At 40.2% G+C, this 18,432-nt stretch overlaps 1 protein-coding gene across 18 annotated transcripts in view; it reads left to right on the top strand.

The window, feature by feature from the left end:
- Positions 1–18,432, top strand: part of macf1a (microtubule actin crosslinking factor 1a) — a 235,337-nt gene that overhangs the window by 129,343 nt on the left and 87,562 nt on the right. For 12 of the 18 annotated variants that reach the window (XM_038724193.1, XM_038724189.1, XM_038724187.1 and 9 more), the window contains 26 exons: positions 434–561; positions 728–821; positions 1,426–1,580; positions 2,194–2,497; positions 3,072–3,200; positions 3,292–3,369; positions 4,153–4,314; positions 4,549–4,653; positions 5,181–5,276; positions 5,682–5,807; positions 8,496–8,648; positions 9,976–9,987; positions 11,550–11,704; positions 12,305–12,431; positions 12,571–12,754; positions 13,299–13,465; positions 13,924–14,102; positions 14,231–14,369; positions 14,470–14,663; positions 14,944–15,103; positions 15,336–15,419; positions 15,653–15,760; positions 16,366–16,464; positions 16,768–16,890; positions 17,109–17,200; positions 17,696–17,831. In XM_038724193.1, the coding sequence (XP_038580121.1) occupies positions 434–561; positions 728–821; positions 1,426–1,580; positions 2,194–2,497; positions 3,072–3,200; positions 3,292–3,369; positions 4,153–4,314; positions 4,549–4,653; positions 5,181–5,276; positions 5,682–5,807; positions 8,496–8,648; positions 9,976–9,987; positions 11,550–11,704; positions 12,305–12,431; positions 12,571–12,754; positions 13,299–13,465; positions 13,924–14,102; positions 14,231–14,369; positions 14,470–14,663; positions 14,944–15,103; positions 15,336–15,419; positions 15,653–15,760; positions 16,366–16,464; positions 16,768–16,890; positions 17,109–17,200; positions 17,696–17,831 (3,489 nt within the window). The remainder of the gene's footprint in view (positions 1–433; positions 562–727; positions 822–1,425; positions 1,581–2,193; positions 2,498–3,071; positions 3,201–3,291; positions 3,370–4,152; positions 4,315–4,548; positions 4,654–5,180; positions 5,277–5,681; positions 5,808–8,495; positions 8,649–9,975; positions 9,988–11,549; positions 11,705–12,304; positions 12,432–12,570; positions 12,755–13,298; positions 13,466–13,923; positions 14,103–14,230; positions 14,370–14,469; positions 14,664–14,943; positions 15,104–15,335; positions 15,420–15,652; positions 15,761–16,365; positions 16,465–16,767; positions 16,891–17,108; positions 17,201–17,695; positions 17,832–18,432) is intronic. The other 6 variants (XM_038724202.1, XM_038724201.1, XM_038724188.1 and 3 more) reach the window with 1 other exon arrangement.

The raw sequence follows: 18,432 nt of genomic DNA, 5'->3' as shown, positions 1-18,432 counted from the left end.
AACAGAGGGAGAACGGAGGAGAACATGAATGAGTGTATAAGACATTTGGCACCATGTGCAGAGCTCATTGTGCATCATGGGGTTCAGCTCAGGGCCGTTATGCCAATGAGAGAAAGAGCGATACAGAGTTTTATTATCGGTGTGTGTTGAGTCATACATTTGTCTCCTGAAGCGAAGTAATTTCCACTGTTATCAATGCAGCAGATTGTTTGATTGAACACAAACACATGATAGTTGATAATAGTTTGTCCTTTATTCTCACTCAGCTGATGTTACCAAGAGTGTTTTTCTGTGGTGTGACTTATGATCGCTCATGGATGTAACTGATTTAATGGAGACTTTTAATGGAGTTTGTTCATGTTTTACGGTGTGTGCACTTTCACTGAAGTATGATGAGATGTTAATTATATACTCACTGTGTGTGTGTGTCTAGGTGTGGATAGAGTTTGGTCGCATTAAGCTTCCTCAGGGCCTCCATCCTAATGACCTCGAGGAGGAGTGGGGCAAACTCATCCTGGAGATGCTGGAGAGAGAGAAGGCTCTACGGCCGGCTGTGGAGAGGTACACACACACTGATGCACACACACGCACCTAAATCCACTCAGGATTCAAATATCTAGTTTCAGCAGGAAGCATGTAATTAAATTGAAAACGCTGATGAAGCTCCATGCCTTCAATTTCTCATCAACATATATATATATATGGGTGTTTACTTGTGTGTTTTCAGGCTGGAACAGCTGCTTCAGAGGGCCAATAAGATCCAGAACATGGCTCTGGACTGTGAAGAGAAACTCACCCTCGCAAAGAACACACTCCAGGCTGTAAGTAGTGAACCTCTCATATCTGGTTTCTTTTTAATCTCTTGATACATACACACACACATTCGCACACTGGGTCCTCTGGTTCAGGTTGGGTAAATGTTGGATAATTCGGTGTGGTCCTTTTACAATGTGTTAATGTTCACAAGCTGTAAAAGCAACTGCTCTTCTGGGACAATAAATATTTCTTCACCACTTTCCCCGCTTTCCATAAAAACAGTCTCTCTTCCCTCTGTCTGTCTGTTGCTGCCTGGACACAAACTTACTTTAAAAGCTGTAAACGGTCCAGTTATTTCCTCTTCGTCTCTATCATCTTTATCTTTTTGGGCTCTGTTGCCAATCATCTGACTTGTGGAAGATAATCTTGATTTTCAGCAATTTCCATGTTTTACTTTTCCATGTGTCTTAAACATAGTTACTGTATTGTAACCTTAATTTGCTATATTTTTATGTTGCTGGTATTTTTTGCTGCTTTTCTCATAAGGCCTACTTTGGCTTTATTGTATTGTTAACTGAACCCAGGCTGGGGAACAATAAACTTCAGAATGTCATAGGCCATAAATAGAGTTGGCTAGTAAACAAAACCTCTGCCTTCTCTGGTGTCCAGGACATGTCTCGGGTGGAGAGCGGCGAGGCGGTGCAGTGTGAGAGAGAACTGGCATGCTACCTGCAAGAATGCGAGTCTCTGATCAGACAACTCAACCAGGAGCTTAAACTCCTCCGAGATGAAAAATACTACCAGGTGGAGCAGATGGCGTTCAGGTGAGTCTGGAGTGAAAGATTGATGGCGATGATTCTGCAGATGTGACTGGCTTGGTTTACTCAAATGAGGAATGAAAGTACGGTTCACCACTCTTAAAGTTGTCCTTGTGTAATTAATTAGAATAATATAGACCATTACCGCACACAGCTCATTATACTTCATTATTGGTCAACAAGTTGCATTGTGTTTTGCCATTAAATCCTATAATTATCTGCTACAGTTAATGTGTTCTACCTTCTGCTGTTTATCAAGTGTATAAAGGTGCTTTGATATAAAGAAAAGAGAAACCACATTTTGTGGCTCATCAGCATGGCACTCTATGAGGTATAGACTCCCATTATGAAACTTAATGAAATAGCCTTTTTGAAAAACGGCCATTTCTGTCATCTTTTAGCATTTTACCCACAAGCCTAACAAAAAAACAGCATTCTAGTCTTTCGTTAATTCTCCTGTTATTGAACCATTTAAGGCAGTTGATTTTGATGCATTCCTGGCTTTTTAGTAGGAGACTTTAAGAGACGGCCACTGAAATCACTGTTATTAGGGACATCAACTCAGGGAAAGGAATATGTAACTGTCCTCCCTCCAGTTATTTTTGTCTCATATCACCAGAGTGTCCTGCCTTCAAGAGGAGCTGGTCTCCCTCAGGCTGCAGTGCTCCAGCGTCTACAGAAAAGGCAACTTCTCCCAGACCCTGGGCATCACCGGGGTAGAGCACACCAGCCAGAGAGCCACAGACAGTGGCCTCTCGCTGGGGCAGACACTGCTGGGAGCTGTGGGCGCTGTGGGAGCAGTTGGTGCCGCACTCCTGCGGCGACCGATGGCTCGCTCCCAGCTGGTGGCCATGTCTTCATCAGAGGACGAAGGCAGCCTGAGGTTCATCTACGAGCTGCTCGGATGGGTGGAGGAGACTCAGGTCAGTCTCCATAACACATGGATGGGAGTAACGGTTATTTCATTATCAATTAATATGCTGATTATTTCTTTGATTATTCAGTGAATCATTAAGTCTATGAAATGTATAATAAAAAATGTCTCTTTTTTTGATTAACTGTTCAAATTCCAAAAATATTCCATTTACACTGATATGAAACAGAAAAGAAGCAACTACTCACATATGAGAAGCAGGAACTTTTGCTCCATCCCAAAGACACATTTAAATATTTGCATGTCATGTAGTGGACCCTGTATAAAATACTGTAAAACAAGAAAAGGCACATTAGGTTAAAGCTTTTATATTTAGGGGGTAATGTGAATTAATCACTCACAACTTCATACAATATTAAATTGTATAAATATTACCATAAGAAAATCTGATTTCTAAGCTTGAAAACATATTCAGCTGAAACTGAAGACAGAGTCCTTTAAAGAAATTGAGCAGGGATACATGTGAATCAATACACACACGAATGGTTTTCATTTGGGATAAAAAAATTTAAAATATTTAATTTGTTTAGGGCTGTGTTGATCTTTTTTCGTGTGTGTTTCAGGAGCTTTTGGAGCGTGCTGAATGGGGCGCAGACCTTCCCTCTGTAGAAAACAACCTCCAAGAGCACAACACTATACATACTGCAGTGGAAGAGCTAATGAGCAGCCTACAGGAGGCACGCAACTATGAGGTACACACACATCACTTACATACATGAACACAGAGATCTTTCTGCTGAGAGTTGTGGTTTGTATTGAAGCTTTACTCTCCTCCCCTTTCAGGCGAAAGTTTCTCCCAACTTTAAGAGCAGTTACTCTGACACCCTGGCAAAGCTGGAGCACCAATACTGCAAACTACTGGTCAGTCTCATGTAAAGATCTGTGGTTTTGTGTGTGTGTGCTTGTGGTAATCTACTTCTTTGTTGAACAGTTCACCCCCTTCATTAGTTAATCCCATTAGACCATGAAGGGATTCTCATGTTAAGAACACATAATTCTGCATCTGCTCTCGTTTTGCTCCTTTCCCCAAATCCCCCTTTTCTCTCTTCTGATTTCTTTGTCCCCTCTTGCTTTTATTCTTGTTACATTTTCTGTTTTATATATATTTAATTCCTAACACCGTATGCATGCGCGCACAGTATTTCTAGAATTAAAAAAGTAACCCTTTGCTTATTTTTTGGTTAAATATTCACTCTTGAATAGGTCTGAATGATTTTGAATTTTTTTTTAATTATTTTGACTAATATTGCAATTGCGATATGATTTTCTTTGAAAAACCTATTTAAATGATTATGGTGTATGGTTTGTTTGTTTGTTTTCTGTTTGTAATCTGCAGAATATGATGTGTAGGCCAGGACATCTCTTCAGCACGACAATATTTAATATACTGTGTAAAAAACAAATTAAAGTAGAGGAGTCGATATGTTGGTAACTCCGAGAAATATGATGAAAAACATTTTTATATATGCTGCAGGAATAGTATAGAGTCCCTTATTCTGATTAATACTGTCCCCAAAAATCCTTGAAAATGTATCAGAACTAACAGTCTAATCCAAACAACCAGAGAACAGAGGATGTTTTCTTTATTTCTCTCTGCGCTGCTGATCAGCATGATGATGATCTTTGTTTGTGTGGTTGCCATAGGAACATTCGTCATGGCGCTTGCGGAGCTTGGAGAGCCTGCACGCATTTGTGTCGCACTGCACTGAGGAGCTGATCTGGCTCAACGAGAGGGAGGAGGAGGAGATTGCCTTCGACTGGAGTGACAACAACTCCAACATGAACGCCAAGAGAGAATTATACAGCGTGAGTGGAGGAAGGGGGCAAACAGATCCAGTGATGGTTTCCACTATGAAGTCAGAAATCACAAACTGGAGACCACAAACCTCTGGAATTTTACAGAAAAAAGATGTTATTGTATATCTTATTAAAAGAAAACCGATACATAAATCAAGCTCCCTCCACAGCTTCATACTATTTTTACATCAGGCCATGAAAACTCTTTAATCTACCATCTGTCTATTCTTGTTGTGTTTACAGGAAATGAGGTTAGAGCTGGATGAAAAACAAGATGTGATGCGGACACTCCAGGAAACAGCCAGCCGTCTGTGTCAGGAGAACCATCCAGCCAAACAGACTGTGGAGGTGAATCAATGACTTATTCAGTTAGACTGAATGACCTTTAAAGATGTTGGACTTTGCCTCTGTGACTCATTTGTGGAAACAGTTCAACCAGTGCTCATTTTTTCACTTGACTGTGCACTTCATATTTTGTTTTGTTGCTTTTTTAAAAGTCTGTGGATGTAAATTAGATTCAAAAGGGCAGAAGGTAAACTGTGACCTTTTTATAAACCTTTTTGGCAAACAGTATGAATTGCTAATTATGTCCAATATAAACATTGAAGGAAAACTGCAAAATACTGGAATAACCATACTGATTCCCTATTCTCTGCCACTGCGTATTACTGCAAAGTTCAACAGAATACACAACAGCAACTTTGTGTTGCAAGTCAAGTTTCAGAAGCGGCATGAAAAACAGTGGCTCTGTCTGTATTAATCATCATCCCTGATAACGCCTTGTAGCTTCCCTTGAAAGCTTGTACTGCATGGTACTACAGTGTGACAACAACTTTTGCTCTCTCCTCTGTTTCCATCTTTCTGCATTATATCAGGCTTACAGCGCAGCCCTGCAGAATCAATGGCAGTGGGTGAACCAGCTGTGTGTGTGTGTGGAGCAGCATCTCAAAGATAACACGGCATACTTCCAGGTGAGGCAACTACCAGGCAAAATATTGTTTTAGTTTTGCATGAGCAGAAACTGAGCTTTCAGTTTGAGAATTCAAAAACATAAATTAATTTGCAAGATATATATTGTTAAGTCATTAATGCAATTTCACTGTATTACTCAGTAAATCCACATGATGACCTCACAGCAAGACTAGTTTTGTACTAGTTTTGTGTCCTCCTATAAAAGTGTCTTCATAACAAATAAAAATAATAATTTATTTTAATTGCATCATATCCTCAGGCCACTCGCTCGGACAAACACTTACAAACACTTTAATACATCATCCCTGTTAACTTCTAAACTATTCTACAAAAACATTATTGATGTTCCCCACAAGTTCATGTGAAAATAATTCATCAAAATAATTAAATGTTTTTTTTGTCAGTTTATGAGTGATGCTCGAGACTGTGAGTCGTACCTGCGCCAGCTCCAGGAAACCATCAAGAGACAGTACACCTGTGACAAGAACAGCAGACTGAGCAAACTGGAAGACCTGCTGCAGGACTCAATGGTATCTGCCCCACTTCACTTGCCCATCTCACTTTTTATCTCCAGTTGTCAGTGGTACGCTGGACATGTTTGTGGGCAACTCTGGCAACTCCCTCCAAAAAGAAAATCACCCAATTTGTATACTTCATATTTCATATATAGCGTTTTTATAATTCTGTTGAAGTGAGCTGTGTTTCACCTGCAGTTAGTGAAGGACCAAGTAGACAGATGTGCTCCCCTCTTCCTCGTTAGTGCCAGTGTCTTTTAGCAAGGTGCTTTTCTCTCAAATGTAGTGAAGGCAATTAATGGCAGACAATAGAAGTCGATTGGAGACAAGTCTTTATTATATACAGTCAATCCTGGAAAGGCCTCTCCTTCTAAAATAAAAGGTTCCCATTTGCTAAAGTTACACAGTATTTTGGATACTGTTACCCTAACCTCAACTCTCCCCAAACCTATGCTCTTTAAAGTTACTGGAGATAAAGTTACAATCCAATCAGGTAATTTTTTTAACTCTCAATATGGATTTACAGGATATGGAATACATAGATAATGGATATTGGATAATATTTTAAAGCCAGTTTCCTATGTTCCTTCAGAGCAACCCTATACAGCAAAATAGCAAATATAATCCTTGACTGAGGCTTGAAGAATGATCAGGCTATATTCTAAATATTTCGAAGCACAGGAGCAACAGAGACCTACAGTAGCTGAAATGTTAGCATACCAGTGTCCTCCTGCTCTGCCTCAGGCAGCTGCAGCACACTGCATGACAGGGTGAAGTAATCTGTTAGAGAGTACCCTCTCTGAATCATCCCCCCTGTGGCACATTTGTGAGACTGCAATTTTCACACCTCTCTTACACACACACACACACACCTCTGACTTCAAACAGATGGCAGAGTTGGCTTGGGCAACACTCCACAGGCCAGAGTAGTGAGCATATCCTCTCAATAAAGAGGTGTGTCCCTTTGTCACACACAGCTGCTCTTTTCACAGATCTGTGTGTCATCAGCATTGTTACATACAGTACGGAGCTACATTCACGTGCTATCTAAAAGTGTTTACATTTATGTGTGTTTGTCTGGCTGTATGCTTCTGTTAGAAAGTGTGTGTTAATCAGTTTCCAGCTCCAGTTAATGATGCTTTCAGGTCGTTGTGCTCCATCCCTCACTGGGAGGGGAAGCTGATACTGTAGGATGCTTCTGAATGACACAACAGAAAGAAACAGCTGAATCTTTTGTTTGACTCATAATATCTGAGGAGAGGATATAAAATCAACATTTTCACCGTATTATAGGCAAAAATTAGGGTTTATTAAATTACTTTTTTTGTAATTTGCTACAAAATGCTCTGATGGGGTCGTCACTCCAAAAATGACCCAGCAATTCATTGGTCAAACTTTTTACCCAAGACTTTTTAAGACAACAAATTAAAGCACTGCTTCTCTGATAATCAAAATGTTCTTATAGTTATGTTGATCTTGTGGTAATTGTCAATTTGTAATTCTTCATGAACCCACATTTTAATTGTGTTTCTTCCCAGCTTGTCATTTGACTTGTTATGCTGACTGCAGCGAATGCCAGCTCAGTGTGAAATTCATTTTAGTGGTGTAATGTATCAAGTTATTTACGCAGGCCTCCCCTCTCTATCTCACTCTGTCTCTAACTCTCCCTCAGTATTTCTCTGTATCTCTTCCCACTTGTCTGTCTCTCTGTAATAAATCCTTAATGACTCTCTCTGCTGGGGGTGAGACAGAAGTGAACTGTAATTCTACCTGTCAGGGGGAAGAGCACACCTTTTAAATGTTTAATGATTAGCACCCAAGCTAAAACAAGCACCTGAGTCAGGAGGAGTCCACTCGTCCAGGGTTACAGGTTAATGGGCTGATTATATAATATTTGCAGGACCTGCACTATATTCTAATTGGAAATATCGGCTTAACGTGTTTAATATTATTTGGAAAGTTCTTAAATAATTCAAAGAGAAAATATGCAGTAATATTTTTAGTCACGCTAACAGTTTGTGTGTAGGAATGGCAATGACACAGAAATTTTGTCATTTTGACATTCATGTCTCCTTTAGGATGACCTGTAATGACTAGTGAGCCTTGAAGTTTTGTTTTTGTATACCATCATCAGGTCAAAATTTTTATTTGTCCTATACTTTGGTTAAGACCAGACACCTGCAAAACTAATGAAATTCCCATCAGCCTTAGCTGCACTAAGGGTTTAGTATCATAGTATATTATAATAAGATAGTGAACCCCGATATTTCCTAAATATCAGTATGTTTTCATTGTCACTGTAAATGTGTTAGAGTGCTAACATTAGCATTCAGCTCAAAGCACCACTGTGCCTAGGTACACACTCACAGAGCTGTTAGCATGGCTGTCTCTTAGTCTTGTTTAGTCTTTACGGTGTACAGTTGGCAGTGCGGGAAAACAGAGATATCTTTAACTTGGGCATGTGGCTGAGCTCATTTTTGTTAATCTATGCAGCTTTTATAAACCAGTGATAGTGATCTACAATGTGACTCACAGTCTGATAAACTGTTTCTGATATAGATAACTGACTTGCTCACAAAAATGATAGACAGACTGTTAAACTGATGAAAAGGATCGGTAAAATTAACCATTGTAACTGTGTGAGTAATTACACCAGGACTTGATTGACAGTTTGAAGGCCTAATGATTTTCTTTGTGCTGTAGGAGGAGAAGGAGCAGCTGATTGAGTACCGGAGCACTGTGGCGAGTCTGGTGGGCCGGGCAAAGACGGTAGTGCAGCTTCGCCCTCGCAATGCAGAGAGCACACTGGGAGCCACAACACCCATCAAAGCCACCTGTGACTACAAACAGATAGAGGTATGGGGCTCACCTTATATGTGTATATACATAATATACTTCATGACTATGTCGGTGTGCATATTTTCCTTCTCTCTGAAATAAGTTGGTATAAGTTTCTGACACTAGAAATCTGTAAATCCAGTTGAGCTAAAATAAGCCAGTCTTGCTGTTCCCATCATAGCTCTCAGATCTGTGTTGATGAAGGTGTATACAAGGAACTCTTTGACTGCCAGGACAAGCTTGTAACAAAATGTGTATATATGCAGTACCAGCTCACCACTGACCTCACCACTCTATTGTCTTAACCCTCACCACCAACCACCTCCTCTCTGCCCTGCACTTTCCTCTCCAAGCCTCTTCCGCAACCACTTTGTGGCTGCTCTATTTTAGCCGCTTCCTTGAGTCTATGACATTTAGTCGGGGGGGGTTTTTGTCTTTAGATTGATGAGTACGTCTACACAAACTCTTTTCTCAGACTAGGTGGTCCAATTGATGAATAGACTCCAGCAGTGGATTTTTTTGGTAACTTCTCCAACAGTTTTCACTTCATTTTAGCTGGCAAAGACAAATAGCAGTGCTCAATTTGGAAGCTGAATAAAGATAATGATTATGATCCAGAATTTATAATTGACACAGTATTCACAATAGATGATCTTTGCCTTTGTTCTCCACAGAATAGTCTGGATCTTTTTGAAAGGCCAAAAAAACACTTGGAAGTGAAGAAATCATTAGTGACAAGAGAACTGAAGCTGTGCATTGTTTTTCCCCTCAGTGCCAATTTTCTGTAACACACACAGAAACCCGTGAAGTGTCTCTCTGTCTCTCTCTCTCTCTCTCTCTGCTGTGATGTCCTCAGGGAATCTAAAAGCAAATCAATTATACATCTGTCTCATCTCCTTTGCGGGCTCAGTTGAAAATAGGCACCTAGCACTCCAGCAGGGTGGACATGCTGCTGCTCCTTATGCTTCTATTTTTAGTTTGCTGCGTTAGATTCCTCAGGGCCAATTTGTTCGGTGAAGCATACTGTATGCGAGGTGTTGTATCCAGGTGAAGAAGGAAGGTGGTTTGGCCCTCTACCACATCACTGATGAAAGAAAAAAAAAGAAAAAGGAAGATTCAAGCTTCTGAAAGTTATACTGAAACAAATCAGTGTGTGCTGATATTCACTAAACTTCTGGACAAACGTGTACAAAAGTAATATTTATCTTCTTCACTTTCCTGTGTCTCCTCCTTTCTCTCCATACCCTCATGTACCTTTTTGGCCTCTCCCTCCTCACTCCCTCCTCCTCTTCTTCCTCCTCCTCATCCTCTTTCCTTCCTCTCGTCTGTCGGCTGGGCTGGCAAGACAAACGTTCAGGTATAGCTGCCTATATTCTCCCTCTCTCACCTCAGATTCTTACACTGCACTTACTAGATACTAAACTTAGGCTATACCTACCATGAATATTTTTGTGCTTTAAAGCCACTGCACTGGCCTGGTTGCTCCGCCTTATCAGCTGATTTCATGTTTTTCAGTAATGTAAAATGCTGTCTCTGTGAATTTGGTACCTGCACTTGTAGGTTTCAAACACAGAAAGTGTGTAAGATTTGTGTAGTTTTATTTTTATTTTGTCAGTCAAACACAACAGATCCAATCAAAAAATGAACCAGATGGATTAATTTATGTATGTCCACATGGCAACATGTTGTGTCTTAATGACACTAGATAGCAGGAATGTCTCGCTCAAAATTTTAGGGCAGTAGTGACAGAAATGAAACTAAACTAAACTAGAAAGTGTTGAGGGATTTGTATTTGACAATGTGGACAACCCAAAGACAATGAAACTGTCTCAAAGAATTAGGCTGCTCTAAAATGACTGTAGGCACAGTAACCAGACAGCAGATAATCAAGTAGGGTGGGGCCCAAAAAATCCTGTTCCATCTTTGTGTGTGCACCTTTGTTTTTATTCTCCTGTTCAACATACTAATACTTTCATACTGGGCACACAAGAGCTGACAGGTGAGGATAAAATTGACTTTATCGTTGATAAGGGCAGTTGGCAATCAGGAAGCTGAACTGAACTGAACTTAACACAGTCCATGCCTCTCAGGCTTGTTCAGTCAGTCAGATAATAACAAGTCACAGCTTTAAGCTTAAATATATATTTCATGTATTTACTGTATGTGCATAGCTTTGTATTATTGATGTGTTGGATGTGTGTGTGCAGGGAAGAGGTGAGAGAGGGTGGTGGGTGTGGGAGGCGGTACAGCGGTAGCCCTAAAACTCTTTTCCACAGTCATTTACTTAATTTATTTTTCAGATTCTAATCACAAACGCTTTGCTTTTGTCCCATGTTGGGTTTCTTAAAATCACCATGCCAATAAGTTGGGATTTCTTTGCTTTTTGGGGTGAAGTTGTGAAACACAGCCCAGGTATCAGTAATCCTCACTTTGAGTTTGGACCATAATTGCTGCTTTCACAATAAAAGCTTTCAGTTTAGAGGTGCAAAGCAGCTTTCAGTACACATGGCATTGTTCCTGTGTCAAGGACTCTAATGTCATATCATTTTAGGGCTTCTGCTAACTTCACAAAATTCATGAATGTTTGCATTTTGTGTTGCGTTAAGAGTTTGTTGCTATCAGCTCTTGGTTTACATGTTTTTCTTTCTCTCCACCTTATTTTCTTCCTCTTTGTCATCTGACCTCTCCTCTGTCATCCTGTTTTCTAACTTCCGTCATCTTTCTTTTTAACCATCATAATTCCCTAAATATAAAATCATACTTTCCTCCCGTTCTATTCATTTTTTCTCTTACTTCCTCTTTTCTCCATTCTTCTCTCCCAAAATCTGTCTGTCCATAACCTCCATTCCATTTGTGCTCCATCTATCCCTCTCTCTTTTTCTCTTTTTGCATCCATCCTGCATCCCTTCCTCCTCTCAGATCACAATAAGTCGAGGCGAGGAGTGTGTCCTGGAGGACAACTCTCAGAGGACCAAGTGGAAGGTGATCAGTCCAACAGGGAATGAGGCCATGGTCCCCTCAGTGTGTTTCACCGTCCCACCTCCGAACCAGGAGGCCATCGACACAGCCAGCAGGTGAGACACATACTTGAAACATAAGATGGTGCTCAAATAGGTTTTTTTTAGTCAACAGTGTTTTGAGGATAATGATTGTTGTAAAGTTGGTGATGAGGTGCGGATGTTTTTGGTGAGGAGTTGGTTTCAAATTGTTACATTTTTAAAAATAGGATGGAAAAGAGGACAACAGAGTATGAATTTCCATTCTTGCCATACACAATGACCACAAAAATACAGGTTTGTTGTTTTTTCAGAAGACATAATTGACATTGAGCTATTTTTCTGAAAACTATAAAAAAAAACAAAGTTGATTCAGTATTTTAGAAATCTATAGGTTCTAATTAAGCAAAGTGGTTTCATTTTGTCAGTAAATGGCTTCAAGGTTCATGGTACATTTATTTTTCTTCCATGACACATGTTTACACATATTTAAAATTAGAATAGAATAAAAAAAAGGTATAGGTGAACATAAAGGTAGATCAGAGTGATATTCTGCCAGTAATTTGTAACAGTAAAGTCACTTTTTCAAGACAGTGGGCAACTCTAAATCAAAAACTTTTTAGAAATTTCACAACACATTGAGGTACTGTATGTGTATGTGCGCCTGTGTGTGTACAGGACAGAGCAGTTGTACCAGAAGGTCATGTCTTTGTGGCATCAGCTCCATGTGAACATGAAGAGTGTGGTGTCCTGGCACTACCTGCTCAAAGACATCAGGACGGTCTCCGGATGGAATCTGGACACGGTGAGACTGTGTGTGTGTGTGTGTCTGTGTGTTTTTGTTTTCTGTTTCAGTCTGTTCTCTCTGCTTCTGTAAACTGTTCTGTTCCTGTCCCCTTCTGCTGTGTCGTACTAACTTTCTCCCTCCTTGTCTCACCTGTCAGGTTCGTTGTCAGTCTCCGGCAGAGCGACAGCAGGTCCTGGGTCACCTGGAGTCCCAGTTGGCTGACTTCCTGTCTGACAGCAAAGAGAGCTCTCTGTTCACAGCAGGCGAAAGACGAGAGCTGGAGAAGGATGTACAGCAGGCCCAGCAGTACTGCCAGGACCTGCTGCTTAACATGGAGACGGGTGAGACTAGATAGACCCTCCTGAAGACCTATATATCAGTTAGATGGTAAATTCTAAATGGTAGAAACGTTTTTCTTCAAGGTTCATCACCAACTTTTTCAGATAGATGTTGAATATCTCTGTTACAAATCGCTTAGTGTTTTCAAACAGTGTCCCTGCTGAACACTTAACCTCTTTCCGCAGCCAATCAAACTGCAGCAAAACAATAGCTCTGTATCAAACTGTCCCTCTGCACTGCAGGGCAGCATCCAGAACTCTGCAATCTTAATCTGTTCATAGGAAAAAAATCAGTATTTTGGATTGTAAAAAATGTAAAAAAAAAAAAACAAATTGAAGACATTGCACAAGGATAAAGCTCAGCATGGATTCATACTAAATGAAACAGAAAATATTCAAAAAATATTATTAATTTTAATTATACCATTTCTGAACAATGAACACTGACTTTTTTGTTAAAATAAAACTTGCAAATGGCTACTGTGTTGCTGTTCAATGTCAAAACTAATCTCCTTTGATCTCATCCTTCTCTTTTCTCTCTCTCCAGTTGAGAAGGATGAGTCAGTCTCTCGATCATACCTGTCGGAGCTGCAGCACATCAACCTTCGTCTAAATGAGGCCGAGCAGAGACTCACGAGGGGAATTCAAACTCCGCCCCCGAGTCGCCAGTCAGGTGACAGTGCTGACAACACTGTCCAGATTGCAGAGCAAGAGGTCAGTTTGTGGGCCCCATCTGCTGGTTGCAACAGGCAATAACAGTTCTTTATGAAGTTAAAACTGAGTTATATCAGTTAGTGTTACTTGAAAAATATTTTGTTGTATTTGGACTAGACAAGTGGTATGGGTACAAGAAAAATCCAAATCTGATTTCAGGTTTTGATCAGAAATGTGATCATTATTATTTTACTAATGGTAAGGATTAATCTGCGTGAACATAGTTTAGTAGAAATAGTTTGGGTTTTTATTTGCAAGTTTATCTCACTCTTCTTGAGGAAGTTTATCACAAAGGAAACTATAAAGATGTAATGAAAAAAGCTACAACAGAAGTAGATTTGTTGTATTTGCGGGACACGTTTTTTAAATTACAGTTTATTCAGTAGGACTTTATCTACCTCCTCATTTTGCTCTCCATTTTTATCTTACGGCTTACTTAAAAACGCTTTCTAATCTAGAAGCTGCAGTCGGAGCTGGATGCCCTGCGTTCCAGTTTGGGTGACGTGTCTCGTCGCTGCGTCAATTTCTTCGAGGAGAAGCCGACATCCTCCAGCCTTCCCGTCCTCCGGTCTGAACTCAATCAGGCTGTAGAGAAGATGGACAAACTGCACAACCTCTCGTCTGTCTACCTAGAAAAGTAGGGATCTTTTACTCCCTCTAGCATGTACAGCCATTCTGTTTATTAGTCAACTCGGAAATATACATGAATTTTTCACTTACAAAATGTTTGCTTTATTTACATCTCTTTACCTTGTACCTCCTCAGATTAAAAACTGTAGACATCCTGATGCATAGTCTGGATGAAGCGGAGAGCCAGGTCAGGAAGAACGAGAGCAGACTAAGTGAAGAAGACATTGTTCCTGCTGACACAACGGCCATTCAGAATATCATAGATCAACTAGGGGTAAGGGACACTTTGTCACATAAACTCAAAGGCTCATGCTGTGGAACTATTTGACTCTGAGTTTTGTTTTGCTTCTACTTTCCGTTTTATCTCCTGCTAGAAGTGGCAGGCTGAGCTTGTCGAGCACGAGGGCATCTTCCAGTCTCTGCAGTTGGAGGTGGGTCGGGCCAAAGAGGTGGGCTCTCAGCTCAGCAGGCTCCACCCAGACCGCAGCCCCGAGCTGGAGCGCTACCAGGAGAGAGCCAATCAGGTGGCAGAGCGGTGGAGTGGAATCAAGAGACAAATGGAGACACGGTGAGCAGGACATGGTCAAGATGAGAAAAAAGATTTAAGGAAGAGAGGAGTAGGAGTAGAAGCAGGAGGAAGATTAATATGTTTAAATAACAGAGTGGGGTTGGGTGTACTGTAATGATGCCTTGATGCTGACCCTGTGTTCTGATCTTTATAATGAAAGAACATGTAACGATCCATTGTCTTGCTTATGTGCACTTACTAGATACTAAGCTTAGGTTATACCTACCATGAATATTTTTGTGCTTTAAAGACCTGACAGTGCTTTCCTGTTTTAATGCAGACGGACTGATCTAGAAGCTCTGGGCTCAGCCCTGCAGCAGTACAGAGACGGTCATTCTGCTCTGATCAAGTGGATCGAAGAAACAACAGAGAGACAAGAAAACACGCAACCTGGACAGACGGACAGCAAAGCTCTGTCTGAACAACTGGCCCAGCAGACGGTTAGTAAAACTGATTTCATGGACTCTGTAGATTGATAAACTGAATGAATGGTTACCTGACAATAATATAACGCTCTGGGTTCTAAGGAATGATGGAGTCCATTTGTCATAGAAATGTTGGTTTTCATCAAGTGTTTAGTGAGTGGAGAAAGAAAGAAGGAAACAAATGGAAACTACACATTGTATTTGACAGACTTTAATAAAGTATATGTACTATTTTTGGCTTCTTCAGGCATTAGTAGTTGAGATTGAACAGAACCAGACCAAACTAGACGAGTGCCAGACTCATTCCAAACAGTACTGCACCTCAGTAAAGGTAAGGTCTTTTCTTCTTTGGGCAAAGGTATTTCACTAAAATGGTCCAAGTTATCTGGTAGTCAATGCATTGTTCTGTGTTGCAAGCAGTTAAAAAAATCTGTAAATGCATTTTATCTTTGAGTTTATAAACTAATGTTACATTTTAAAACCAATACTAAATACTCTCTCTAGTATTATTATCGTACAGCTACTTTTTGCTTACTTATGTCCCACCATCACTGTATTTTGAAGGATTATGAACTACAGCTGATGACCTACAGAGCCTTTGTAGAATCTACACACAAGTCAACAGTGAAGAGGAGGAGGATGCACTCTTCCTCTGACGCCATCACTCAGGAGGTAAGGACAGAGAGTCTTTTATACTTGTCCTGTCGGCAACTTGTGCAAAACACTGCAGCCAGGCTGCTTAAAATAAACATTACACCAATCCTCCACTGTAATGTAAAGAATTGACACATATAAGGCCCTACAGGGTCTTTCCCCGTCATACATTTCCTAACTTTTATATCCCTATTCTAGCCCAAGGCCAGTCAGATCATCAGACCAACCTTTATTATTTAAAGCCCACACCTTCTGCAGATCCAAGAGCTTTTGCCGTTATGGCACCATCTATCTGGAACAGTCTTCCCAGATCAGCGGTGTCTGTTAACTGCTTTAAATGACTTCTCCAAACCCATTTGTAACAACTTGCCTTCCCTGCAACTGGGCTGCAATATTGTATACAGAATAATTATAATAATATAAAGACTTGTTCTGTACTGTATGTATTGTGTTTATTTCTCTGTGTCTATATCATGTGCATTTTTAAAAAGTACTTTATAAATAAAATCTTACTTGATTTCAATTAGTATCACTTAAGTTTTTGAATATTAAGATACTGAATTTGGTGTGAATATATTGTATCATCACTGATGTCTTGTCTTTGTTTCTGTGTGTATCTACAGTTCATGGACTTGCGCACTCGCTACACGGCCTTGGTCACCTTGACAACCCAACATGTAAAGTACATCAGTGATGCACTGAGACGACTAGAAGAAGAAGAGGTGGGACTTTCATATCACTCTTGTGCTTGAAATTGGAATTGTGGTTAGATTAAATCGCTTCCCCAGGCGGGCTCCAAACTGTTTCAGGGTCAGGCTCAGTGAAACAATATTACGTTAGTTATTATATTAGTTATCAAAAGGAGATTACATAGAATATAACATATGTGTAACTGGGTTAATGAGTGAATGAGAGGGTCAGAAACTAATAAATGCCTTAGGACTGACTTTGAAAACCCCAGGTCTAGCATAAAAAAGTTCTTTGTTTGAGATTGATCTTGTGTAACATTTGCACAATCTATGCAGAAAGAGGTGGAGGAGGAGAAGCAGGCCAGGGTGGGCCAGGTTTCAGACCTGTTGGGCTGGGTCAAAGGCCTCCAGAGACGGACTGGGGGCCCCAACGCTGAGTCTTCTCTTGCAGCTCAACAGGTACAACAGAAATCTAACATGTTTGTTATACACATTATTCTACAGACGCATTGCCATTAAGAAAGTTTTGTTTGTTTGTTCTCTGTGCAGCTCACAACTATACAATATATAAAATAAATTATAGTTATAAATTAAATGTTGTTTAATTAAAATATTAAAATGAAAGTTGATGGTAGATGTACTGTACTAAGCACATCATGCATGTGTGTTCTCAAAAGGCCATCAGTGAACAGCTTGCAGCCAAGAAAGATGACGTGGCTGAAGCTATAAGAAGTACACAGGTCTTCCTGCTATCGAAACAGGGAAGCAAGTAAGTGTACATCAAAACACACACATTACACGTGGTTCCCGAACATATTCACTACACATGCTGTTTGACTTTCCGTGTGTCCTAGAAACTGGCACAGAGCAACACGCATGGACTTTCTCATACTATACTAGCAGTGCATGAAAGAAGATTTTCAGAGGTTTATTCCAGTTTGGGAAAGTTGGGGGATTTGATTAAACCTCAGGGAAAGATGGGGAATATCAAAGCAATTATTCTCTAGGATAGGTTTACAGTAATATACATATACTTGATGTGTGTTTCAGCAAATTTATTTCAATTTCAGTTACAGTCAATAATAACAATAAATAAACTATTTTGGGTTCTGGAAAGATCTCCAACCAAAAACTCTTGACATTTTTAAATGTACTGTATATCAAAGCCACTGTTGGAAACCTGCATATCAACATCACACGCTCATATACACATTAAGCACATAAACTCCACCTGCTCCAACTTCCTCCCCTGTGTACTCTCCAGGTTGTCCCCAGAGGAACGTGCTCATGTAGAGGCTCAGCTGGAGGAGCTGAAGGCCACCTACAACCAGCTGTGTGATAGCTCCACCCAGCAACTGCAGCAGCTGGAGCAGCAACTGGCCAAAGAGGAGGAAAGAAAGGTAGATTGGTTGGAGGGGTGTGCTGAGATGGAAAGAGGGTACTGCAGATTTCTAAAGAAAATGTATTTTTGGCTTTCGCCAGCTTGACAAAATTTAATTGTGGAGGTATTTCTATAAAATGTTGCTTTGAGTCTCAATACGCTTGCAAGCTAAGCGTGAGTGAATTTGCGGGCCAGCAAGAGTGTGTGTGTGTTTTGTACAGCATGTTGTGTGTTCACAGAGTGTGCATATTTGACAAACAGCACCACTATTGGCAAATCTCATTCATTGACTTGGTTTGGTTTAACAAACATCACAGACCCTATTCAGACGTGTATTCAGATGATCTTAAAATAACATTTTCTATTTTTGGCACTTTTGTCTGACCTCCGCCTTTGTCATTCAAGGAGAAGGTGAAAATAATAAAATACTTTCCCAAGAAACAGTTTAGAAGATGTTGTAATCTGTGTCATAAAACATTTCTGCAGCCCACTTTTTAGTGAAAGTGAGATTTGTTTTATAAATTAATGCTCACAGTAGAAATGTTGGCACAAAGAAGAATTCACTGGATGACACTGTCTGAATCGGGCCTTAGCATGGAGTGTTCCACTCTCACATCGTT

The sequence above is a fragment of the Micropterus salmoides genome, unplaced genomic scaffold, assembly GCF_014851395.1.
Source record: "Micropterus salmoides isolate LMB-PRFRI ecotype aquatic unplaced genomic scaffold, ASM1485139v1 Ms_hic_scaffold_17, whole genome shotgun sequence".
NCBI lineage: Eukaryota > Metazoa > Chordata > Actinopteri > Centrarchiformes > Centrarchidae > Micropterus > Micropterus salmoides.
Note: the sequence above shows the minus strand (reverse complement) of the source record. Positions and strands in the feature narration are given on the sequence as shown.